This window comes from Bacillus rossius, chromosome 8 (genome assembly GCF_032445375.1).
Source record: "Bacillus rossius redtenbacheri isolate Brsri chromosome 8, Brsri_v3, whole genome shotgun sequence".
In the NCBI taxonomy this organism is placed as follows: Eukaryota; Metazoa; Arthropoda; class Insecta; order Phasmatodea; family Bacillidae; genus Bacillus; species Bacillus rossius.
This window is the reverse complement of record NC_086336.1, coordinates 49,450,405-49,476,339: the sequence shown is the minus strand read 5'-3', so window position 1 is coordinate 49,476,339 and position 25,935 is coordinate 49,450,405. Positions and strand designations below refer to the sequence as shown.

The window sequence follows — 25,935 nt, the reverse complement described above, 5'->3', positions numbered from 1 at the left end:
TGATGTAGAAATGATGTCATATTACACATTTAAAAACAAAGTTTTAAGTTTTCACTTCTGTTGACAGTCCCCATGACTGGCTATTTTTTTTTTTTACAACTTGTTATCTGGAGACGTTCAGTAAGGAAAAGCTCCAGAAACCAAACAGTAAAAATATATTGTTTAAATATTATAAAACAAAATCATAATAGGTCCCTATAAATTTTGGTTTGGTTGAATTCAGTAATTTAGATTGTGGGTGCGATATTTGTCTTGTTCAATCCTGAAACCCATTTACACATTTACTTATCACCCTCACTGCAGTTTGAGCGTGGTGGAATGTGCAAACTTATTAGTGGTAGTCAGTGTGGTTATGTAATGGCTTATTGCAAGAAACATTGGCCATTTGACAGCATAATACGTTACGTAATACTAAATACACGTTGGGCGACAGTGTATTTGTGTTCATTTCGTGAATAGAATTAGGCGTCTTCAGAACAAGTAATACTAGTTGTGACTTGGCATGTGTACGAGTTTGAGTTCCTGTACTGAGTGTTTACAAAGTCTTGTGATATCTGTACGGCAGGAGTATTGTCGCTCCACTTCTGATGCGGCCATATAAGGCGTGGTCCAATTTCTGGGGGGCCCTGTCTCCTGATGGCTTCTACGCTCGTTCCCTGGACTACATGGACATCATACATAACGAGAGGAGGTGAGCGTGTGTTCTGGCCATTGTAGCGGTAATGCTCAACTTTGCATGCTGTGTTGGGATTTTTGTGTTTTAACAGTACCAGATCTTTACGATGAAATATTTTGAAAATGGGTAGAGTGAAAGGTCTTGAATCCGGCATGTTGGTGACCACAGCCATACTGAAAAAGATAGTTTGCCAGATTAATTATAGTTTTTATGGGAATACCAAAAAGTTTATGATACGGTACAATGGTATTCAACTACTTGTAATAGCTGCTCTACAGAAAGAGAAAATACAGATGAGCATTGGTCTTTTTTAAAAAATTATGGTAATGTAACCTGCTATAAATCAGCAAACATTGTACTGAAATAAAAACCGATGGTAACAAGAAACTATGAGTGAATTAAAAATGCCAGTGCTGTAATGTGACCGGGCAGTCTAGGTCAACAGCCAGAATTTACCTGAAAAATCAGAATTTGAGTGGCTCCACCGGTGCCGTATTACTAGGCATAAGTATATGGTGAATAGCGATAAAACCATAAATACAGTTAAATCTCGTCTATACGGACTAACTGGGACCAAAGGCAAACCGGACAATCGAAAATCTGTATAATCAATGTATTATGGATAATAAGCAAAACAAAATCCTAAAATAAGCAAACTACCATTTATTATGATAAAAACTAAGTTTTGTAACAAAAAAAATTATTGTATACATGCCCTATACAGGAAAGCACCAGTACAACGAACTTCAGTTAAACGAACACTTCACTTAAACGAACTCATTGTTTGGTCCCACTAAAAACATATATAATAACCTTGAATTTTATTTCATCTTAACGAATTTTACGACGGCCTGTTTCTTCCTGAAACAAAAATATTCACTTGAACGAACAAACTTGAGGCAAATTTTGAAAAAAATTGCCATCCAAAAACTTGTACTTTATATTTAATTTTCTTATTCAAACGTAACAACGTGTACGTAAACAAAAACATAACCTACACAGAGCTGCCAACCATTATGGATTTTCTGTAACTATTACGGATTTAACACCGAACTACGGAATTACGGAATATCACTGGTTTATTACAGGAACAAGGCTTTGTGCTGCACGGTAACGGAAAAAATTCCGTTTCTGCTGCGCTGTTTCGTGAACGCAGTTCGAATACATCACGTGTTTGCGCAAATAACGGAACTAGTATGTGTGCGCATGTAGCATGTACTGTCGAAATAAGTAGATTAATTCTCGTGTTTTGAAATAATAATGGGATGGTATTACGATACAACTAGTACATATTCTCGGACTTTTCGTTTGTTGGCCACAACGACCTTGGCCACTTACATCACAATAATTTTTGTACGGTACTTTGGCCAACCTGTGTTGTTTTAATTTATTTTTTGTAAGTCATTTTTTTCATCATGGTGTTTTTGTCGTGTCTACAGACGTGAAATTTTTTTACGTTTTTCAATAGTGTTGTGTGATTCAGTGCCGGTTGTAGAAATGAAGCGTGTGACAGAACAAAAGTGTTCTGGGGGAGAAAAAAAAAGAACGCAATTCTTCAAAACTTTCGACCTAAGACCTAACTATTCAAAAGAATGGCCATGCTTGTCGTCTTCAAATGTTTTGGAACACCACGCGTTTTGTAATGTATGCACGTGTGACTTTTCGATTGCACATGGTGGAAGGGATGACTGTAGACAGCATATTGAATCAAAGAAACATGCGGATCATTTTATATTCATGACGAGCAATAAATCCATATCGTAGTTTTTTCGCTACATCTGAAGAAACGAAAGTAACGAACGCAGAGTTATTGTTTACAATTTATTTTGTTTGTCTTCTGTTGTTTGTTTATAAGACAGTTCTTATCCAACCAGAATAAAAGAAGCAAATAAAAAGCCAGTTGTTTGAAAGTATAACTTTGAATACTTTGAATTGAAGGTTGAAAATTTCTTGTAAAATTATTGACATTTCTTACATATTCAGGTGATTGTATTGTTCAAATAGTTTTTTTTTCCTTCGATTCATTAATTTTCATTGTATTCATATACATAGGCCTATATTTTTCATTTTTTTTTTTTGCTAATTATTGTCCTTGTTTTACCTTGTGTGTGTCATAATTCCTCAGGAAAAATTTATCGTGCATGATTTACACGTACTTTTTAATATAAAAGTCATTACTGATGGGTGTGATTTGAGGTTGGCAGCTCTGCGCTACATGTCTCCTGACCATAGACAAAGCATCAGCAGAGAGTATGTGAACAGGTTCTTCAAGCGGCCATAGACTATTGACTGAGATACTGAACCTTAGTACACTTAAGGTGTTTCATGTGTTTATCGTATACATATTTATAACAATGCTTATGTTTCAGTATAAAGAACTTCAGTATAACAAACTCAACTATTTTTTGGTCCCTTCATGTTCTTTATAGTGAAGCTTTCCTGTATTTAGGAACAAGAAAATATGGTGTATTACGATAAGACCGAAATATCACCAAAATGCAGTTAATACACCATATAGCACTGACATGCAAATATTATCATGGAATTAAGTAGGATTTAACCAAAACTAAAGTAATTCACATCATAAAAAAAAAATCTTTTAATTTTTTTAAATTCAAGGAATGTCGCTTCTGGACAAAAATTTACTAAAGTGCATCGATCAGAAAAATTAATTTTATTGGTTTTATTGTGCAGCTCATATTGCATCACTTTTAAACCACAAATGCTCGATTAATTTTTATTGTTACGAATGTATCTTTTAAACCAATTTATTACAGATTATTTTATCGTAAGAATGTAGCATATTAATTTTTCCATTATTTTGGTGGCGTAAGTATTACAAAACAGCTTTTTCAAAAATAAAAAACAATAACACTGACACCTTATAATTAAAAAAAATGAAATTTAAAATTAAAACTATAAAATCTTGACTCTAGCTATATTGTTTACAAGATATTAAAAAAATATAAAAATAACTTTACACATCATTACTTAACAAATAATTGGTCATTGTCTTCTGTTTAGAACATGTATAGCTAGGGCACTGAAATTTTCGCGAACCGCGAAATAAAGCGAAATAACGCGAAATGTTAGCAATTTTAATTAAAACACGAAATTCCACACAAAAAACCCTTTTCGCGAAATTGACCCGAAATCTGCTTAATTGTACACAATTTTTTTGGCTGGAATGGTCAATTAAATTAATAACAACATAGACAACATTTTTAAATCAGTAGATTCCTAAACACAAATTTCCCACCTAAAGACTACTTTATTAACCACTTTTCGTCTTCGTACATGTATCAAAACAAACATAATGGCTTCGGTAGCAACTGTATAAATATGACTTTTGCGAGACGTTTTGAGTTCGAAAGTATCGATTCAAGAATCGAGTTGTATACTTCGCTATCACGTTTACGCTTAAAATCATAGTTTTCTTCCTGTATTTCATCAGTTTAACATTTCCATACGACTCGGTCCCATTTACGGTTTATTTAATATGAGAATCGATACCTTAAAATGAAATTACCGCCTGCGAAAAACGTTTGTAAAACGTGAGAGTTAAACTCTGGCTGCACAGATTACTACTATGGCCATGTCAGGGAAGCCTACAACTCACGTAGTTTCGGTTCCCTGCAAGAATTTCTGAAGATTTCCAAAGTTTTGCGTTTTGGTATTAACGCCACTTCAGCCGCTAAATCAGAAGTTTCCAATGAAAACAAACATGTTGTGACTAACCTAACCTGATCCTTCGATTTTTTTAATTTCAATTTTTGAGAGAAATCCGAAGTTGCACGAACGTGGTAGGGAACCGGAACTACTTGAGTTGTAGGCTACCGGCCATGTCACGAGGAGAATAAGAACAAAGACAAATGTGTCTATGTTATTGTTTACATAGATCGTGACGCTTTCGTATGAAAGAGATTTTGTGTAAATGTAAGCCTTGTATGTTCAAAATGCCTGAAGTAGTGACTGTTTTCGATCGTGCACTCTGAGGGCTGATCGCGCATTGCCGGTGATTTCGAGATGTTAACTATGGGCGCCACCACGTGGAAGGGCACGTGGACCCGGCGGAGTCTCTCACTCAGGGCGTGACGTAGCCCAAGTGGGGACGAGTTACCAGCCCTTTCTATCCTAGCTACCCAGACCTGGCCCGCTCTAGGCGTCGGGCACGCCACACTCCTAGACTCCCTCACCACGTGATTAAATAAATACTCACTTTATATTTATTTTCCAGATTTAATTTCCCTAACACGTCTCTCTACACGCCCGTTACACGTTACACATTACACGGTTAAAAAGCCTGAGGCACGAATCGGTTTAGGTGAAGGCATGGTCCGCACACGTGGCCATGCTGCAAAGTTTACTTATTACACGGTGATGAAAGAAACTCGACTGAGTCAATTAATTAATTAAACAGTCCGCTGACCGAGAGCTGCCCCGAGGATGACGAACGAAAGCGATTTAAAAAGAATTAACGATACAGAAATTACTTGGTCAGAGATGAACAAAGGTTGAGGTCCCCGGGGTGCTGGCGCGTCTGCTCTCGGTCAGTGATGAAGATGGACTGGGCTGAGCTCATCGCTCGCAGGTGGCAACATGGCGCCCTTCGCGCCAACACAATTACCGTTACTGTATTCTACGACTCCGTGCCCCGGCGAAAGTTGAGTAAATTACAGATAAACATTAAAAATATATAAAAATTACTGACAATGGAAAGTTTGTTACTATTTACTTATTTAATGATAATTCATATAAAAGCATTCCTATCCTCGTCCAAGTCCGTGCCTGTTCGGGTCCGCCCGGGCAACGTCTATAGTTATTTAAGGTAACCTATTTAAATTGCAGAAAACACAAGTAAATTGCACAACACTGGGGCAAAGACGAATGAAAACAAAAAGGGTTTACAAATAATATTAAAACGTAGCAAATTAGGGGTGCGGCGCACTGCAGCTAAGCGCCCTCTTGCCGGGCTAGACACACACGCACACACGCACGCACGAGCGGGAGGTTTGAACTGAAACGGTGGTTGGGCGGTGTCATATCGGGCTCAAAGGGGCCGCAGGCCCGGACGACGTCAATTGCCCCCTCCGAAAGTAGGCCGATATGACAGCGCCGTTTGACAGATGGTTGGGGGGCGTTGCCTGTGGTGTTTACGTCGCGCACTCCCACGTGGCAATGTTGATGTTTATGTTTGTGCGGGCAGGTGGCAATGTTGACATGACGGACGGACAAGCAATGTTTACACGATGGAAGGGCGAGCAATGTTTACATGATGGCGGCGAGCAATGTTTACAAAATGACAGTTGAGCAATATTTACACTATGGAGGACGATACACACGGACAGAATGGGCGCTGGCTGACTAACCTTGTGGGTGGTGACCCACCAGTTGTCCCGAGCCCCAAATCTGCGTCAGCTGCGGCTGCGGCGGCTGCTGCGTGTGATAGCGTGGCGGTGGCCAGGGCGCCGGCCGGCAGGGGCGGCGGCGGCCAAGGTCAGGCGGCTCGTGGCAGGCGGGCAGCAAGCGCGGGCGGCGCTCGGCACGGCCCGGCTCAGCCTCGCCGACAGGCGGGCGCTTCGCGGCCCGTCGTGACAGACGGGTGACAGGTGTCGAAGTCCGGGTGACGGTCACGTTCGGCGGTGGGACGGTCGGGCGTCCCGGCGTCGTGGCGTCGACCTGCATCGCGACAGGCGGATGTATGGAGCTCAGGCGACTCTTCACGGTGCGGCGTCCCAATGTTGCCAACTTGCGACATTTGGGTGGCGTCTCGTGCGGCAGGGCACTTGACCGGTGTTCCGGTACTGCGGCGATCGGCGTCGGAATCGGGCGTCGTGGCGCCTCGGTCGATTCTGGCGTCGTGTCAGGTGGGCATGTAGGCGGCGTCAGCGTCGGCGTCGCGCGCGTCCGTCTCTTTCGGTCCGGTTCATCCGTCTGTGCCTCGAAGCCAGGCGGGCACAGAGGAGCAAATCCAGGCGGCGGGGCGGCGCTCAGGCGTCTCGGCGTCATGGCCCTGGACATCGTGTCGCAAAGCGTCCTGTTTGCGACTGCGCACTCTGGTAGCGGTGACGACGGCCGGATGACGTCGAAGCCAGGTGGTGGCGACAAGGTGACACGAAGCGTCGGCGTCGAGTCTGGTGGCGTCCGTGGCGAGTCGTGTGGCGGAGACGATGCGGGTTTCGCCGGAAATGACCTTGGTGGCGTCGGGACGGCGGTTCGGTGCGGTGGCGAGGTCATTCCGGCGTCGGGAGGTGTCTCCGACACGAGGCGGGTGCTGGACGGCGTCGCAGACTGCGGCGGGACGGTCGTTGTCGGGCGTCGCTCGGTTGGCTTCGGCGAGTCAGGCGTCATCATAGTCGGGATGAGTGGCGTCAGGTCGGCGAAACGAGGTCTTGCTGGCGATGATGCGTTTGGACCAGCGTCGGGAGACGTCAGGTCGACGAGAGGTGCCGAGGTTGGCGGCTCCAGGACAGGAGGTGGCGGAAGCGGAATTGTCGGCGTCGGGACGGCGAGCGTCGGCGTCGGGATAAGTGGCGTCGGGTCGACGAAACGCAGTGTGGCAGGCGGCGGCGGGATCGGACTTGTGTCGGGAGACGTCAAGTCGATGAGCGTCGGCACGGCGGGCGTCGGCGTCGGGACGACTGGCGTCTTTGTCAGGGCGGTAGGCGTCGGTAGCGTAACACGTGACGGTGCGGGTGGCGTCAGGACGTACCTTCGTGGTGCTGGTGTCGGCGTCGTGCGTGAGGAGTCGGCTTGGTGCGGCGGTGACGTTCCGGCAACGGGCGGCGTCCTTGGCACGGGCTGCGTCGGCGAGTCGAGCAGCGTCTTTTCCGGCGTGGTTGGCGTCGGCGTGAGCGGAGTCGTTTTCGGCGTGGTTGGCGTCGGCGTGAGCGGCGTCTTTTTCGGCGTGAGTGGTGTCGGCGTGATCGGAGTCGGTGTCGGCGTGAGCGACGTCGGCGTTTCGGGAAGCGTCGAGGCGTGTCGTGGAGGATTTTCCAGCGTCTCTGCCTCGTACTGCGCCTGGGTGGCTAGGTAGCCAGTGCACCGTGCGCACGTGAAGGTAAAAAACTTGCGCAGTACGGTCCATTCACGTTCGCCGATACAGCCACGATGCCACAGGCCGGCACATTCCTGGCAGCGGTATCCCTCGCTACTACCTCCGGGACACGACCTAGCTCCACATTTCGTCACGCCGTGTATGCGGTACTCCGTACAGTAGCCACACTCGTATCCGGCGGCGGTCCTGCCATGCAAGTCCCAACTCGGGCGGGGAAAGTAACACCCGATACACTCGTCCGGATACGGATACATGTCTACGCACGTGGTACTCTGCACACGAACAGTCCTCACGAACACATCAGCACTGTGTTACTTACTGCGCTCGGAGTCCGTTGTTTGTGCGCGGATTCCTGGAAGCGTGCGCTCGGCTGGTCACGTGGCCGGCGCGCCAGAGTCCCGCTATGCGCTCCGCGCGAACAATAGTTCCAGCGCGAACTTTAGTTCCGCGCGCTCCGCGTAACAACCGCCTATCTCACACGCTCGTACAGGTCTGGTTTTCGCGGAAGATGTAACTCGCCCCACGCTCTTGGGCGCCATTTGAGGGCTGATCGCGCATTGCCGGTGATTTCGAGATGTTAACTATGGGCGCCACCACGTGGAAGGGCACGTGGACCCGGCGGAGTCTCTCACTCAGGGCGTGACGTAGCCCAAGTGGGGACGAGTTACCAGCCCTTTCTATCCTAGCTACCCAGACCTGGCCCGCTCTAGGCGTCGGGCACGCCACACTCCTAGACTCCCTCACCACGTGATTAAATAAATACTCACTTTATATTTATTTTCCAGATTTAATTTCCCTAACACGTCTCTCTACACGCCCGTTACACGTTACACATTACACGGTTAAAAAGCCTGAGGCACGAATCGGTTTAGGTGAAGGCATGGTCCGCACACGTGGCCATGCTGCAAAGTTTACTTATTACACGGTGATGAAAGAAACTCGACTGAGTCAATTAATTAATTAAACAGTCCGCTGACCGAGAGCTGCCCCGAGGATGACGAACGAAAGCGATTTAAAAAGAATTAACGATACAGAAATTACTTGGTCAGAGATGAACAAAGGTTGAGGTCCCCGGGGTGCTGGCGCGTCTGCTCTCGGTCAGTGATGAAGATGGACTGGGCTGAGCTCATCGCTCGCAGGTGGCAACATGGCGCCCTTCGCGCCAACACAATTACCGTTACTGTATTCTACGACTCCGTGCCCCGGCGAAAGTTGAGTAAATTACAGATAAACATTAAAAATATATAAAAATTACTGACAATGGAAAGTTTGTTACTATTTACTTATTTAATGATAATTCATATAAAAGCATTCCTATCCTCGTCCAAGTCCGTGCCTGTTCGGGTCCGCCCGGGCAACGTCTATAGTTATTTAAGGTAACCTATTTAAATTGCAGAAAACACAAGTAAATTGCACAACACTGGGGCAAAGACGAATGAAAACAAAAAGGGTTTACAAATAATATTAAAACGTAGCAAATTAGGGGTGCGGCGCACTGCAGCTAAGCGCCCTCTTGCCGGGCTAGACACACACGCACACACGCACGCACGAGCGGGAGGTTTGAACTGAAACGGTGGTTGGGCGGTGTCATATCGGGCTCAAAGGGGCCGCAGGCCCGGACGACGTCAACTCGAATTTGAAAGTGAAGGCAGTAAATATGTAGTTTAGCGGTATTTGCTAAAAAAAATGTTAAAAATCCGAAAATACTTTTATTATATGCTCTTTTACTTCCTCTTTTCATTAAACCTGGCGGAGATAAGAAATTCCAAATACTTAAGGAGATATCAAATTTTATATTTTCATAGTTGGGCGATATTTGTTAAAAAAAATTTTAAAAATTCCGAAAATACTTTTATTCTATGCTCTTTAACTTCCTCATTTCATTAAAACCGGCGGAGATAAGAAATTCCAAATACTTTAGGAGACTGAATTGTTAATTCTGGAAACACATGTTTTTTTATTCATGTACATAGGCCTATTCTTTTAATGATTTTTAAACTCTGATAGTGTTAAAATTACTTTTATGGAACTCACAATCACTAGTATAATTTAAGGGTTATGATTGTAGTATGGTTTATAATTTTATGTGTTGGTTTTGTATTTTTACATTTTTCTCCATGATTTTAGAGAGCAGTTTTTTATGACGAAATGAGACTATTTTTATGACGAAATCAAGATATTTTTATGACGAAATCTGTTAATTTTATTTACCATGAAAGTGGGGCCCTATGTATAGCATTTGAATAAAGCACGGTGATGCAAACAATTTATCGTTAATAAGTAGTTCAGCTGGAGCGGTGTAGGGTTGACGCTTTAAGTATGCCATGATGTTTGTCAGCTGGTACACTTTCTTAAACTCAACAAAAAGCCAAGGAGGTGGGAAGAGCAGATAGTTAAAAGTGCAGGAAAGAGGAAAAGGCTGGAATAAAGTGAAGAAGGAGGAATGGTGGAAGGACAGAGAAAGATGGAGGCATTTTACTTGGCTGACCCGGCCACATGTTGGAAACGGTTGATGATGATGATGATGATGATGATGATGATCTATAAGTAGCTGTTTTGGATAAAATTATAACAAATTATTTTAATCGTAAAAATGCAGCATGTCAACACTACATTTCTTTGGTGGAATATGTATTAAAAAAAAAAATTACAAAAATTAAACCAATAACCCCAAAATCTCCCGTAATTAAAAACAAAATTGGACAAAAAATAAAACCATAACAACCGAGTCTGTACGAATTACAGAATGTTTCGAACCATGGAATGCCCAATTGAAGACCTTTCACTGTGTATAGAACATAGAAGTGCAGTTTTATGCGTTACTCAGGCATGGAAAAACATGAAATGACCATGGCAGTTAGTCCGGCAAAAAAACTGAAAACCAAAATTATTTGCCTGACTTTTTTAAAAACTAATAAACAAGAATATGCAATGCTTATAAAGTGAAGCACATTTAGGAATTGCAATAATACAAAAGAAAAGTTGGGAAAATGCAGTAACCCAATGTTGAAGGCAACACCTACATTTTTTTTTTTTTTGCTATAAAGTAGATTTTGAGCCAGTTATCCAAATTTTTGGCAGGCATAGTTCAAGTGTTACCAAACTTTTGTACTATTTGACGAGCCAATATTTTCTAACAGGATTCAGCCTGTAATTGCCGGGATGAAATAACTGACTCTGTCATGCTCGGGGACTGCAACTGCCTTCGTGATTATACCACTGTCCACAAATTGTAACTTCGAAAAATGCCTCGAGCGTAAATGTTGGACAGGCGGGTAATAGTTTATGTCGTAGTCTTGGTTACCACGTTATGAGCAGGACCGGCTCCTGGGCCATGCAAGCCAGGCATTTGCCAGGCTCCTGCGACTAGCAGGGATCCATGCCGGGCCTTTATACAGTATTTCCATAAAAGAATGTCCTAGTTTCAATATATTATAAGATTATAACACTTAACTATTTACTACAAATCACACATCAGATTGAAGGTAAACTAACCTAGTAGGGGTCTGCGAGTACTCAAAAAAAAGTAGCTATTCGTGAATATTTGGATACCTGGACATTCAATTCGACAAATATTCTTTTTCTCTCCCCCCCCCAAATTATTTGTTACCAATAGGTAGGGCCTACTACACCATGTCGGACACATTCATACAAAAAAAAATCTTTGAAAAAACATAATGTAACATGTTTGAGGCTAAGATGATTTATTGAAGAAAAAAAAATTTTTTGCTGCACATTATTCATGCATTGTTTTATATTTATTATTATTAATAATATTCTATTTTATGTATGTAACCAAATCAACAAAACAACTTTCAGACTTAAAATTTGCTGGTTTAAGAAAATGAATTGTCAATTTGTTTTTAATTTCCTTTATTTTATGCCTCTTTGTAATATATACATGTATATTACTCACTTTTTTATTTTACTGTAGTGTGGATAAATTTTTCTTGTACATCTGCGAAGTGTAAAAATATTTTTCACTGTATATTAAAATTTTATTATAAAAATTTTCAATAATCATGAATATTGTGATATTCGATTGAAACTTTGATTAAAAAAAAAAATATTTGCAGTAGCTTATAACGTAGTTTTTCCTGCAAATGATAACATTTTCAGTATGTGAACCTTTAGTTTTACGGGACACATTTAAACAAAAGACCACTTCTTCCCAAACTTTGGTTAACAAGTCGGAGTAATGGAAGCTATAGCCTCTTCAGTTCTGTCTCAACTCTGGCAAATCATTAGGTAGTGGTGGAACATAGACATGATCTTTCATAAAACCCCAAAGGAAAAAAAAATTGCATGGCGTTATGTCAGCTGAATGTTGAGGCCAGCAATAAAGAGGTCTGTCGTCTCGACAATTACGACCAGTCGAACAGTCAACTGGCTTTAAAGCATGTAGCAACTGTAACCAGTATGGACTTTAAACAAAATGCATGTTGAACTGAAATTACAGATTAACTCTTTGCAAATTGCAGAACACAAAATGCTTAATGCTCAGGATACGTCATTTTGCATAGGTGGCGCTGCAGACAAGAAAACAACAAAGCATTACTCACGTGTGCGCTTGTCTAAAACTGTTTGAGTTACTCTTTAATTTTGACCTTGAACCAACACACTACAATGCTTACAGTTGATACTATTAGAATTTTAATATTGCAAAAGTCATCTTTATTATTGTTAAATTGTTATAATTTTAATATTTAAATAAATTACCAAAAACATTCGGTTGATCGATATTTAAGCTTCTGGTTGCCTTGAAAACGTATTAAAGAATAATTTATTTTTCAAATTTTCCAGGGTAGAGCACCCCTAGTAAGGATCGGTAAGGATCCTCACCAGAATATTAGGGCCTTGCAAAATTAAATGGCCCAGAGCCCTACAAAGTCTCGGGCTGCTACTGGTTACAAGTACAGAGAACAGTTCAACTCAAAATACGTACCTCAAAAAGAATATGAGGTTGCAATTTCGACAGAAATCCTGTTCACCAGACAGACGTAACTTAGCCAAAATTGAAAAGTTACTTTTAGTGACACTTTACTACAGTAATTATTGTTGCTCAAAGAGTTAAGTCATTACTGTTAGATATTTTTTTTTTTACCATTAAATTCATACAAAAGCATAACTTATTTCCAGCATTGCACAATTCGAAAGGGTTTTTTGTTGGGTTTAAAGAAGAATTGATCGCCCACCGGTGTTATTGCATTGGGGAAATGTGAAACTGTATTAAGTTTTATGTATTGTGATATTATGTTGTTTGAAATTTGGAAGTGGAGTGAAGCCCGCAAGTGGCTGTGTGTTAATGGGAGTTCCCATTAACTTGCGTACAAAACTTTCTTTTAAAGGTTCGTAGCAAACATCTTAGTCTTAATTTGTGTGAATTTAATGGCACTTTGGTTCTGTCCAGTCCTATATCTCATTTATGAGAAGTTTGAATGACTCAATCTAAATGGTAAAATAAAAATTATTCTGATTAGGTTTACTGTACAAAATAATTAAATGCATAGAAGTAGGAATCACCTAAAATAGAATGATGGCAAAACTGTTGATTCACAAATGATTTTATTCACTTTTTTTTTGCAAGTTTGCATGTATTTAAAAGTAAAAAAATTTGTACAAAAGATTACTTTCATATAATTTTTATTAACTCACATCACTTTCTTAGCTTATTTCTACGAGTACCCAGGGGACAATTTTAATAATCACGGGTCAGGTTTTAAACTTAAAAGGGTTAAATGCTATGTTTCAAAGTTTAGTTTCAATAAGGGAAGTGAACATTGTTGTTATTTCAGAGATTCGCTTGTTACGGGCGACTGATGCCAGCATTAGGGCAAGGAATAAATTACTGTCGGTATGTAGGATGGAGGGAGTGCAGTCGGAGCGACGTTATGCCTCTGGGTACTAGTCAAAGACGATGCTGAAGTCAGTCTTGAAGCTGCGGCGATCTATGGAGTACATGTTGTCGGCGTAGCACTCGTACAGCCCGGCATCCATCTGGGTGGCCGGGTCGATCTCCAGTTTCGACTTCACCCGGTCCTCGCCCATCTTCCATTCGTGTATCTGCGCAGCGAAACATGAGCTGCAGAACTGCAGTAACTGATGATCAGGGACAGGTTTTCATGGTGTTATTTTTAGGTTAATTTTGTTTTCGAAACAGGAGATTTGGGTATTATTGTTTTTATTTTTTATGAACTCTGTTTTTTTATTTATTTTTATTTCAATATAGCAAAATTAATATCAAATATTAATATTATACAAATATAAATTAATATTAAATATATCAAAATATTAAGCAAATATGACTCCTTAAATGATTCATAGTACAGTACACTCCCTATTTAACGCGGTTGTCGGGGGACATAACTTTTACCCGCGTTGTTGCATAACCGCGATGTTTCGATGTGACCAAGGTCAAAAGGCATAAAACACCGCCTGTGTTCTAATAGGTCGGCAAGCATGCACAGTATAGACGGCCCGCCTTTGTGCGGACTTTGCATCCGCAGTTTCCACTAAACACGGGTGAAAAAATAAAAATAATAAATTTTAAAGATAAATATTAAATGTTGAATTGTTTTCATTTTTCCGCGTGCCGCGCACAGTTTGTCGCACGGCCTACGAGCGCGCCACACGCCGCCATACACACGTGCAGCACACAAGCTGCTGCTGCCAGTCTCGTGGTGTTAGCCACAGTATCTGCTTCGTCAGTGTCCGTAACAAAGTAAGTGCAGTGTGTGCAGTTACACACGATTCTGTGGTCAAAGTCTTCTAAAAAGAAAGGCCGTAGTGATACTTCAAACCGAATATGAATCGCAAAGTACCGAGTTTGATTGACAAAATAAAAATTCTAGATTTACTTACAGATAGCTTGTCTTTTGTAGAAGCAGGCCTCAGATACAGGAAAAAAAACGATTCTAGCATTCGTACAATAAAAAATAAAGAATCGTCTATTGTGTCAAGTGGTTAAACTTTATTATCCATGCTTACAGTAAATTATAAATGGTCACATGTGGGAAACAAAAATTGCGCCAATTTAATTTTAGCGCAATCAGTGACGCCGTATTAAAAACCGTGTTAAACTTTGTCTTTACTTATTTCACCAAACGCTGTGTCGAGTTGCTGAGTGTGTGTGGCTCGGATCGGCAAGTGTTATATTCCCCAGCCTCTGTTTAAAGGTCGGGAGACCGCTACACATAAACATTTCCGGGACTTGTTTACTACCTCACGGCAAAAGTGGTACAGTATGGTTCACGTAAATATTGGACCACTGGGAATTCCTGGGCAAAGATTAAAAATACGCTAGCCGATTTACTTTACTATTTAATGTTAAAACATTATACCAAAGCAAAAAGATGAACTTGTATAATACAATGAATTACCCAATAATATTACGTCTGTAGGTTTAAGTTGTAACAAAACATTTATATACAGATGTCCAGTAAAGTACCAATTAAGATTCTGGAGTGGAATTTTAAACACCGGACTACCTGATTTTGCCTTGTACGCAGCGACGCTGCTCAGTCAAGTGACTCATGCTCTGCCTGTGTGCTGCGTGAACACATTCCCTCCCCCACTCCCCCTGGTGTTTCTGCCCGCTTTAATCTCTACCTCTCTCCATGTTCTCGGCTAGCCTCTCCCTACCCAGCGCTTGCCGACAACCAAGCCTATCCAACATCAATCCCCAGCCGAGTCACGCTGGATAATGTCGCTGGACGGTGGGCTTTATCAGGTCCCCTGTCCGATGCTTCATTTGTGAGATAAAGCGACGTTAAGAACTAGTGTTTCAGAAAATATCCCTGGGCTGGATTGGACCATAATTTGAAAACCCTACAAGATAGAGGAATAATGTACGGAGATATCTTGTTTAGAATTTTACTGCGGACATTTTCTACGCCTAGGCTTTTTTCTGCCCGATGCTTAGTTTGTTAGTTACAACGCAAAATTATCCTAATCGGCTGTCAACCATTTATTCCATTATTATTATTCATTTCTGACTGGGGGACATGGTTTGACCCGCGATATACCCGATTCCGCGATCAATCGGGGCGCGATATACCGGGAGTTTACTGTACTTAATTCACCAAAAAAAAATGTAATGTGACTGATGTATTTTGCTCTTTTACGATATAATAATTTGTATTAAGCATGACTAAGCACTTGAAACAATACAAATAAATCTGCAAGTAATTGTGTGAATAATGTACCAATGACTTAATGTAAAAAAGAGTTACTAATAACGGTTAAAAAATCAAAAAAGTATTTTAAAAAAAAATTCATTTATGTAGTTCATCAATTTCGTTCATCTTTCATGCTTAAATTTTCTTAAAACTTTGAGTTTAATATATTAAAAAAAAATAAGTTTTTTTGCTTTGTATAAAATTTTTGATTAAAATGCTGATTATTTTGTGCTTTCAGTTGCATTTCAGTGCTTTATGGTGTTCAAACTTGCATTTCTGTGTTATTTCAGTTTTAACACAATTCACCATATAAACTTGTCCCTAGTAATTAAATACATACTGTAGTGATGGCCCGATATTCAATATCCGATATCGAAGATCGGTAATATCGGCACATTTTTCAATATCGGACATCGGTAAATACTTGCGATATTTTGATAACCGATGTTTGCTCTCGCCAATAATAGTCCTCACATAACCTTAACCGTAATTCCAAGCTTATTTTCCGCGGGCGTAATTTATCTTTCTTCACGTCACCATATTGCCTAGTAATTCCAAGCATATTTTCCACTGAAACAATTTCAAGCCTATTTCTTCTTTCTGATACTGCAATGCATCCCGACGGTACAATTCTTTCATGTGTACACAAATCCCAGTCATTAGTGCATATTTATTCATTTCAGATATACGCAAAATGTTTTCGCTTGACGAATTTTCGAAGTTCACTAAGTGTACATAAATTGAAAACATAAACGAAAATAATGACAATATTTAATTTAATAAGTGGTGTAGCCGTAAGTAAACATGAAGAAGAATAAAGTTGCTGCTTGATATAACAGGCATTTTCTTTCCGTGTCGTTTCATGGTCGCCAACTGCTGTTCTATACAAAGACGTTACGTAAGTTTTACAAAAGCTAAAATATGGAACGTGTTTAAGTAGGGCAAGTTGCAGCAAAGGTATTATGTTGGCTATATTGAGTGCATTGCCAACAACATAAATAAAGATGTGTGGTTTTTATAAACTCTGCAGTACGTTTCAAAGTTGTATTGAAATTACTTTTCACGTATTTTTAACGTGTTTTCGCACCAATAAATGGAGTGATACACTTGAACAATTGTCACAAAATTTGCTAATTGAAGACCTTCCTTTCTAGCGTGTCGTTTACCGTGATGAAATTTTACAAAGGGTACAAAAGTTTGATGTTTTTCGGACGGTATTTTTCGTAGATTTCAGTTGAAACACTGGACTAAGTACATGCAGTGACTCGTGATTCATACATTATTAGCAAATACACTAGAGACTAATACCGGACAGCTACAAGATTTCATTCTGAAAGATTGTTTAGCTCTGGAGGTGGAATTTGTACCAAAAAACGGAATCGCCTTTCACCTGAACACATTCGAATGCTACATTTCTCCACAAAAATCTGAAATTTGTTTCCTTGTAGTTACAATATGTTTTTTGCATACTGTAGGTAATACCTACACCAGAATATTGCTTTATCTGGCCTTGAAAAACAATTTAATTTTTGACCTTGAATTTAGAGAGCTTATTTTTAGGCCATTATGATAATTTCATTATTAGCTTTCATTTAATGTGAATTTACAATATTTTACAATTAATAAAAATAATATACATTCACATAAGTATGTTTTATTAATATTTAACATTTTTCATTATTGTCTCTAACAATACTCCAGAGCCACAATTTTATAGAATCAGTGTTAGAAATGAGATAGGCCTATTATCGGAATATCGGGTATCGGATCGGTAAAATTTGGAAATATCGGAATCCGTATCGGTATCAAGTTTTTGGATATCGGGCCATCACTAACATACTGTACACCAATCCCTCACTTAGCACGACTAATGCGTTCCTAAAAAGTTTATATTATTCGAAATCACGTATTCTGAAGCAGTATCCATAAATAGCAAGGCCAATTTACTTAATGTGTTCCAAAATGTGTAGGGAAATATTCTTTATGTAATAATATTTAAGTAGAATAACACTCCACAGTAAATTTGTCACACCATTTATCTTTATAAGCCTACCATCAAATTATTTGTTTGACAAATACGACACCAGGTAACGGGAACTAGGTAGTTATGTACCTTCTTATCGTCAATCGGCTGGTTGGCTTTCGCCGTCCAGACGTCACCAACTCACATCACGTACCTTTCCACAAACTTTCCAACTGGCAGTAAAACTGATATTACTGTTCATATATTTACATTTTAATTTTTCAAAAATTAAAGTGCTTATTTGCATATCACCGCTTGGTTCACACCAATTGTGTTAAAACTGTGATTTTTTTTTTTATTGCACCATTCATTTAACAACTTTTTCCATGTAATTCATCTGTTCATTTCTGTTCCGGTATCTAAGTTCAAATATATTCTTGCTAGTACAACCAACAGCATCAGGTTTGTATAAACATTTGATATAGAGTCCTTGTTTCGTACGATTGTGCGCACAGTTGACTTAATTAAAACTAAGGTGCGACCAACATAAGTGTGGCCTTCGTGACATTCTGCACGCCGTAACACTTCCAGTTCTGTCTTAAACACTTGAACACGATGCATTAAGCTCTCACTTGAAAGCCATGATTCCAATATGATTCCACCTACATACAGGTGCTTGCGCACGTACAGTTACCGGCAGACGAATGGGCAGACGTCGCTCTGTGTTGTGCGAGTTCCCTGCCGCTGGCTATACTGAGTTCATCACGGTCTGGTCTGTGGCCGGGCGACAGCGGTACGGCCCGACGGCATACACGCGGACGTACACTCAATAGCCGCAACTGAAATTGCTATAGCTGATGTTTGTACAACAGTCAATGGCGTAGTCAGACCTGCACACGCATCTCTTCCCCCCTCGTATAGCTAACTGTTTTCCACGGCACATCTGTTGTTTACAGAGTTGAAGCAAACTTAGTGGTGTCATGCCTAAGTTTTTTTTTTGTCTGAAGTGATTTATTGCTATCTGAAATTTACAGACTTACTATTCAAGACTGGGGCGGTAAAATTAACATCACGGTAAATGAACTTGCGCAATTCGAAGATGTGCTAAGTGAGGGATTGGATTGGTGTATAGTTTCTGGCATGATACGTCATACAAGATGTTAGGCATTTTGGTCTCAGGTATTTTAATTATGCAGATGTAGAGGAACCATTAAAAAAAGACTTCATTTTTTTGCTCAATCTAAGGAGGTAAGATTCTAAGACAAGCCAGCCGTGATGGACGAGGAGGGATGATTGAGAGGGGTAGATTTTTTCCACCGAGAACTGGTTGGCTAGCAGTTTTATAAACAAAAGAAGGGAGATCATTTTTTCAAAAACCTTGCTTTTAAACTTTGCAGCATGGGAAAAGTAAATTGTGACATACAGAACCCTAGCAGTTGATCACAAGTAACGGCTTTAAGACCTTCATACTTCCATAGAATTCTTATCTATGCAAGTATCTTTAATAACTTTGTGATGATGAACCCAAAATAAAAATAAATAAATAAATAAAATAGACATATTGAAACTGTAATGGGTAGTTATTTTAATTGAAAATTTATACATTTTAAATACCGTTGCTTTAATCTCGGAGAATCTGGCATGTTTTTAATTTTCCATAAATTTAGGTACTAATAAATAGTCTTGGTAGTTTTGAAGGATATAATAAAATATACTTCAGAAAGAAAAACAAAATAAATACAAACCTTATGTTATTGTAAGTAGCAAAAAAAAAAATACAGCAATTTTTAGGCAAGAGACTTAATGGCTTTAGGATTAGCAGACAAGCATCTAACTGTTGCAATCTACTAATGGGTTGAATATAGATAAGAGCATCTGTAAGTGTGGTGGGAGTTGCTCATTGGTTTTTGGGTTTTCATAGGGCACTCCTATTTGTTCTCATTGATTTATAACGTTTCTAAATTATAGGATCTTATTTCATGTCCTGTTGATAAATGACAAATATCTATAAAACCTACATTAAAAGTGAGTTAAATAGAGAATAGTCACTTTTATTTCTGCCAAAGTTAATGGGAATTAATTTTATTGTGTGTTCAAGTATCTGCATATACATACAAAGCAGTTCTTTTGGAAATATTCTGTTTTTTTTTAAACTCACAGTTTTGGACATTGAGAATGGGCATCAGAGTTTTTTTGTTTTAATGTCTGTTCACCATCAGAGCAGTTCTGTTGCGAACTTGCGTGAAGGTGTGAGTGCAAATGCACGTGAAGGTACGAGTGCAAACTCACTCAAAGAGGTATGCGTGCGAACTCACGTGAAGGTACGAGTGAGCGTACAACTCGATGCCGTCCTTGAACCAGGTGATCTGTGGTCGTGGCGACCCTCTGGCCACGCACATGAACGCTATCTTGTGACCAAGCGTGTATTCATAGTCAAAATGCGATGCCACTAGGATCTTTGCCCCCTGTAACAAAATAGAAACATTTGTAGTAAGTGCTAACAAGTTGATTCACATATGGTTTTTTTTTTCTCTTTGGAAATTTTAAAAAGCTGGTGCTGCACCAAAAAAAATTCAATTTTTTTTTTACTTTGTTATAGTAGAAAGTAAGAAGTAAATTAATCAAATTTTTGGTACAAAATGTATTAATTTTTAATTGTGTTCTGATTTATTTTAGTGGGTTCAGAATTGGACATTGTATTTTTAAAATAGTTTATTCAAGACCTGAATTCCATTGAAAATAGTTGTGTAATACACTATATTAAAAATATAAATTTGTAATACTAACATTAATATATCAGTTCCTCACAGACATAAAAACTATTTTTTTCAGAATAGCAGTTTGAAGACTTTTTTACTTCTCTGTTGAACTCAGCTACTTTCTATTGACAACATTAGTCTTGTTGGACTAAAAATTTATTTTAGTTATTATATTAATGATTTACACTTAAAATAATATTTTTATGTCTTAATTATCATTATATTTTAATTGGTCATGCAGTTTTATGCAATTACTCAATTAATTAACTTTATATTTTTAGGCTCTGATGTTAGTGTTGTATACAACTATAAAGTGTGCAAAACGGGTGCTCAAATCTTTGTTAAAATGCATTTTAGCAAAAAGTGAACATAGTTTGTTATGCCTCAGAGGTACAGATACACATATATCTGTATATTGGCTTGCAGTCTTTTGTTAAGGAGGTCGTTTAAACGGTTACACTCAACTTTGTAGTTCGAGGAAGTTGGGGGAAGGAATGGTTTTGCGTTAAGATTAAGCTGGAGTGATTTTAGGAATCCGTGGAAAAACTGCAATCAGGCCATAAACCTATGTCCTCGTAAACGTGAGTCCAATGTTCCACCTTTGCACAGTCTCGTTCGGTCACTCTGCGAGCTGCGGGGGAGGGGGCGATCGGGGAGCCAATCGGTTCTTACGTTGTTGTTGTTGTAGTATTGGTCGGACTCTGGATCTCGGTACTGGCCGGTGATCGGCAGGCCGATCTGCACCTTGCTCTTGGTGCGGCCCCGGCCTCTGCCTTTGCGGCCGTGTGCCCCTCTCGGTCCGCCCCACAGCAGCAGCACCAGTAGCAGTACGGTCAGCGCGCTGCTCTTCATTGTTGCCCTGGAAGGCACGTTACCTCCGTGTGCTTAGTTCGCTGATGAGTGAGCGATAATTTAGAACTTGGCCTGAGAGCTGAAAGTTGGCCAGCAAACTGTAATGTGTTGCCTCGAACACAAAAAAATTCTTAAAACTACTACTTATATAATGTAGACACACAGTACACTCCCTATTATCCGCGCCTGCTACGAAAATACACAGCACATATGTAAATCTGTATTTTATTACAAGTGAGCAAATTTGAACTCTACTGACTATTGTATTGTGTACAGTATGCAGTTAAACGCCACAGGCCTTCTCGGAACTCACTCAGTAGGCTGGCATGCGTTGCTGTTTTTGTCTCTGTCGCGCTTTGTTTATAGTCGTATGGTTGCTTTTTTTAGTGTCTAATGAAGTCTTTTGAGTACGTACAGTACTGTATCCTTGTTACGAAGCAAGTACCGAGCACTTTTATGTTTACATTACTGAAATGTATTGAATGTTAATTATTCAGTAAAGTACTAACATTTTAGCATCATTAAAAATATTTTTACTATTAATTGTTACTTTTACTGAACATAAATTTTTAGATTTTTAAGTATAAATTAATGTTTTCTTTTTTGTTTCCCATTTTCGGCTCTTTTGCGGATTATCCGCGATTTTCACTATCCGCGGTGGCCCTGCCACTTAATTTCGCGGATAATCGGGAGTGTACTGTATATATAAACCACACTCATCACTGTTTCACTGGCTGACTGTATGAATTCTCTTTTCATCCGCTTACAGTGTAACATTTTCATTGCTCTTTGCTAACCTGTTCCTCCTAGCATTGCTGTCAAGTCTGTGTTGCAGAGATAACTTCCACAGGGGCGTATCTTACGTATTTTGACGAGGCCGGTAGCTTCAGCGTCTCTCGGTGATAAAAGTAGCGAGCCGTTGGCCTAGTTTGCCACGTTTTGACCGCGATTATCCGTTTAATATGTAATTCAAGTTGTTGGCCTCCACTTGCCTACATGAATCTACCAACAACCACTTTTGTGTCATTTTTCCAGCACTAATGATAGGGTTAAATTGGTCACGAATAGATGTTAAGCCATATTTGAAGCATAGCATGCTAATGTTGTTTGCCTATGTAGTTGCCATCCTGGTGTATATTTAATTGAATCCTCAGCAAGGAAGATTATTGAATGACCAGAGACAATTAATACACAATGTAATTTTTCAAGAGGTTCTTTACTAAAAACAATTTTTTCTAAAATATTTTTTTATTATTATAATCATTTCTGATAAATATCATAAATTACTTTTATTTGCTTAATATTAAAATAAATTGAATTTTTAATAAATATATTGTGGATGTTAAATTAAAGTGTTTATTATATTCATCAATTTTCAACGGGTGCCTTAGTCACCTTACAACTAATTAATTACTAATAATAATGATAATAGTAATTATTATTATGATTTTGAACTATTATTTACTTATTGTTTAGAGAATCTACGGGCGTGATACAAAAGTGTTTTATCTGAGCTAGCTCCACTTTTTCTCGTTAGTTTTGGACACATGTTTGTGAACAAAATGTGATCACACGTTTTAAATTACTATTCATGTCTAACTTGCATTCAGATTTGTGATTGGTTAGGTTTTGTTTGTGTCCCCATCTGTTTATATTTTATAATTTTGATTAATGCACTGGAAAAAAAAAAGTATTGAAATATACAGATTACATGTGTAAACAAAGCCTGTACCTATAGTACACACGCCGAGTATGTCAGACAAATTTTTATAAATACAAAATAATGGTCAGCGTGTTTGGTCGTGAGTTAATACGTCCGACTCGCACTTGAGAGGTTATGGGTTCAAACCGGTCTTCTGCACTAGGGGTGGTTTTCTTCCTAAGTAGCAATCTAAGCTTGAAGAAAAATTTGAAAAAATAATAATAATAAATGCAAAATGGGCTGTCAACATTTTAATTTTAAAGCTGTTCTTATGCAAAATATTTACTTAAGTTTTTTTTTTTCTGAAATTTGTAAATTAAAGTCAATTAGTGTTACTTGTGAATATGTGTTTCACATGACATTATTAAAGAACTATTTAATGTTGCAAGCATGAAATTGTCCACTGTCACTAGAAATGTACAATTTCAGTTTTTTTTTTTTGCTTGCCAAATTTATATATTTATCTAAAAATAATATCCTAAAATAATCCAGTTATACAACCAAGGCAACATACAAACAGTAAATTCAAAATTATATACTCTTAGTTTTTGTAATGGTTCAACAATAAATTGGCCTTTAGGGTTATTAAATTAATTATATTAGCAGTTATTGAAATGATAAAACAATTTGTATACAATTTACATAGTAGTGTAATGGATTATGTTTATATCAGAAGGAAAAACATGAATTTATAGAAGGAAAAAAATTTAGGACCTTGTATCGTTAAACTGATTATTCAAGGATTTAAAGGTGCAAAACAATTGGTTTTAAATATGCTATTAGAATTTTATATGTGAATTAATATTTTGCATCTCATTTTGGTCAGAACTTAAGATTTGTCCTTACATGTATTTTATCTCTTAAATTTAATGTCCTATAGATAACATTAAAAAATAAAACATAGTCTGGGATGATTAAAATCCTTTTAGATATGATATTATGGGTACATATGATTTTGTAGTTCAACAGTTTTGGTGATAACGATTTAGTCCTTTAATGAGAGTACAATCTTTTTCTCGGATGTTTCGATCAATGCAGTACAGTCTTCAAGAGGGTTTATTACAAGTATGAGCCATTTGCAAGTAGTTTGTTCTGGTGGTTGTTAGATTACATATTGAGTTGTTGGTTCACAGTAACGAGAACGTCTTTTAATGCAATGATGATGAGCGTGCACTGTGATTGATTACTCACCTCCAGCAAGTCTTGTGTGTTGTGACACTCCAGTAGGCCAGACCCACTCCGTGCCGTATCGCCGACAGAAGAGGTTTAACAAGCATGTTCCTTCCCTGGTCCGCAACGCCAGTCGATAGCCCCTTGTTAAGCACTTCAAGCAATAGAACAAATGCCATCCACTCATTCCAATTGCCTTTAATAATAACATTTGCATTTTATCCTCGCTGCCATTGGTCCCCTCCTCCCATATTTCACAATGCACTGTTACGCATGCACTAAACTTTTGGTATGCGGTAACGGACTATAGGGAATTGAAAGCTTCCTCTGTGGGCAGGTGGATTTAAATTTTAACGTTGCATGAAGAAAATTAATTAAGAAATGCATGTTCAGCACCAGCTTTATGTTTATATTGGAGTATTGTATACCTTACATGAAACAACGTGCATCACTTATATCAAATTACGTATAATCTATTTATGTTATCAGTATATAATATGTATAACTATTGTGTTAACTTTTGTAATTATTTTCCACATTTTGTGTTACTAAAGCAGTGGGAAGTGTTTACAATTATTTTTTTAATTAGAAACTTAAAAACAAAATAATGGTTTATGCATTTAGATAAAGAGTTATGAAATGTCGAACTTTTTGTAGTAGGAAGCAGCTTCTTTACAAGGAATTTTACAATGATTTAATTCTTATATTGTGTTATTTCTTACAATAGGTCATTCAGTTTACGAAAAATTGTTTTTGAAGAGTATTTCAGTAAGGCCATATAGTTTTATTACTTCATACTTTCACATTTGGTTCTCAGTTTATGTCATTTATATATTTCTGGTGTAATTTATTCCTGATTGCAGGAACAAAGTAAGTCAATTATTTTGTAAAATGTTTGGTTGAAAAAGTAGAAACATATGAAAATTGAGTGTACAGGCAATAATAAGTCTCATGGAATGCAAAACAAAATGGAATTAGTATGTGACATCCATGTTTGGTGATGCAATTTCTAGACAATCTGGGAGTAGCAGCCTGTAAGCAAAATAAATATGGAACCAAGAGATAGATGGTGAAAATACAACTTCTTTGGTTGACAGAACAAGTAGATATTATAAACTAAATAACTGGTGTGAAATATGTTTCAATGAACAAAGCCAAAGTTACAGATTGTTTAAAAGTAAAATATTTACTTTATACCTGTAGTTAATAATTGCACAATTTTTGCATTTTAAAAAAGCGTCGAAATATTTAGAATTTTTGAAGAAAAAAAATTGCTACAAGTTATTGTTAGATGGCTTTTATATTACGAGGCCTTAGAGGAAAAAAAATCAATTTAAGGTACATCTTTGGCAGGAGCATCTATGTAAGCTGCTTTCTTGATACAAAATATGTAACTGTTACTGTTCGTTTCTGATGGTAACATTTTACCACAAGAAGTACCAAAATTATTGGAATGTGTTTTCCTAAGAAGAAAGCTTTTCAATGTTTCACATAAAATACCTGGAATTTGCCATGAGCTAGGCTGTTTGCTAGTATTTATGTTAAGTTCCAAAGCTTTGCTTGTCAGTCATGAAGTATG

The 25,935-nt window shown here is 38.7% G+C and overlaps 2 protein-coding genes across 5 annotated transcripts in view; one reads left to right on the top strand and one right to left on the bottom strand.

Moving 5' to 3' along the window:
* LOC134534890 (procollagen-lysine,2-oxoglutarate 5-dioxygenase) overlaps positions 1–25,935 on the top strand; it is an 89,851-nt gene that overhangs the window by 36,759 nt on the left and 27,157 nt on the right. For all 4 annotated transcript variants that reach the window (XM_063373565.1, XM_063373564.1, XM_063373567.1 and 1 more), the window contains one exon: positions 566–691. In XM_063373565.1, coding sequence (XP_063229635.1) covers positions 566–691 — 126 coding nt within the window. The remainder of the gene's footprint in view (positions 1–565; positions 692–25,935) is intronic.
* On the bottom strand, positions 13,282–24,506 carry LOC134534893 (immunoglobulin domain-containing protein oig-4-like). The gene is made up of 4 exons (XM_063373569.1): positions 24,378–24,506; positions 21,305–21,491; positions 20,189–20,338; positions 13,282–13,796 (listed from the first exon to the last, which is right to left on the bottom strand). Exons 1-4 carry the CDS (start codon positions 24,461–24,463, stop codon positions 13,638–13,640), a joined length of 582 nt encoding a protein of 193 aa, XP_063229639.1. The 5' UTR covers positions 24,464–24,506; the 3' UTR covers positions 13,282–13,637.

Coding starts and splice junctions, on each gene's coding strand:
- LOC134534893 (XM_063373569.1), bottom strand. CDS start 24,463: ATGCTTGTTAAACCTCTTCTGTCGGCGATACGGCACGGAGTGGGTCTG. Junction 21,492..24,377: donor ACACACAAGACTTGCTGGAG/GTGAGTAATCAA, acceptor CGTGCCTTCCAG/GGCAACAATGAAGAGCAGCG. Junction 20,339..21,304: donor AATACTACAACAACAACAAC/GTAAGAACCGAT, acceptor ATTTTGTTACAG/GGGGCAAAGATCCTAGTGGC.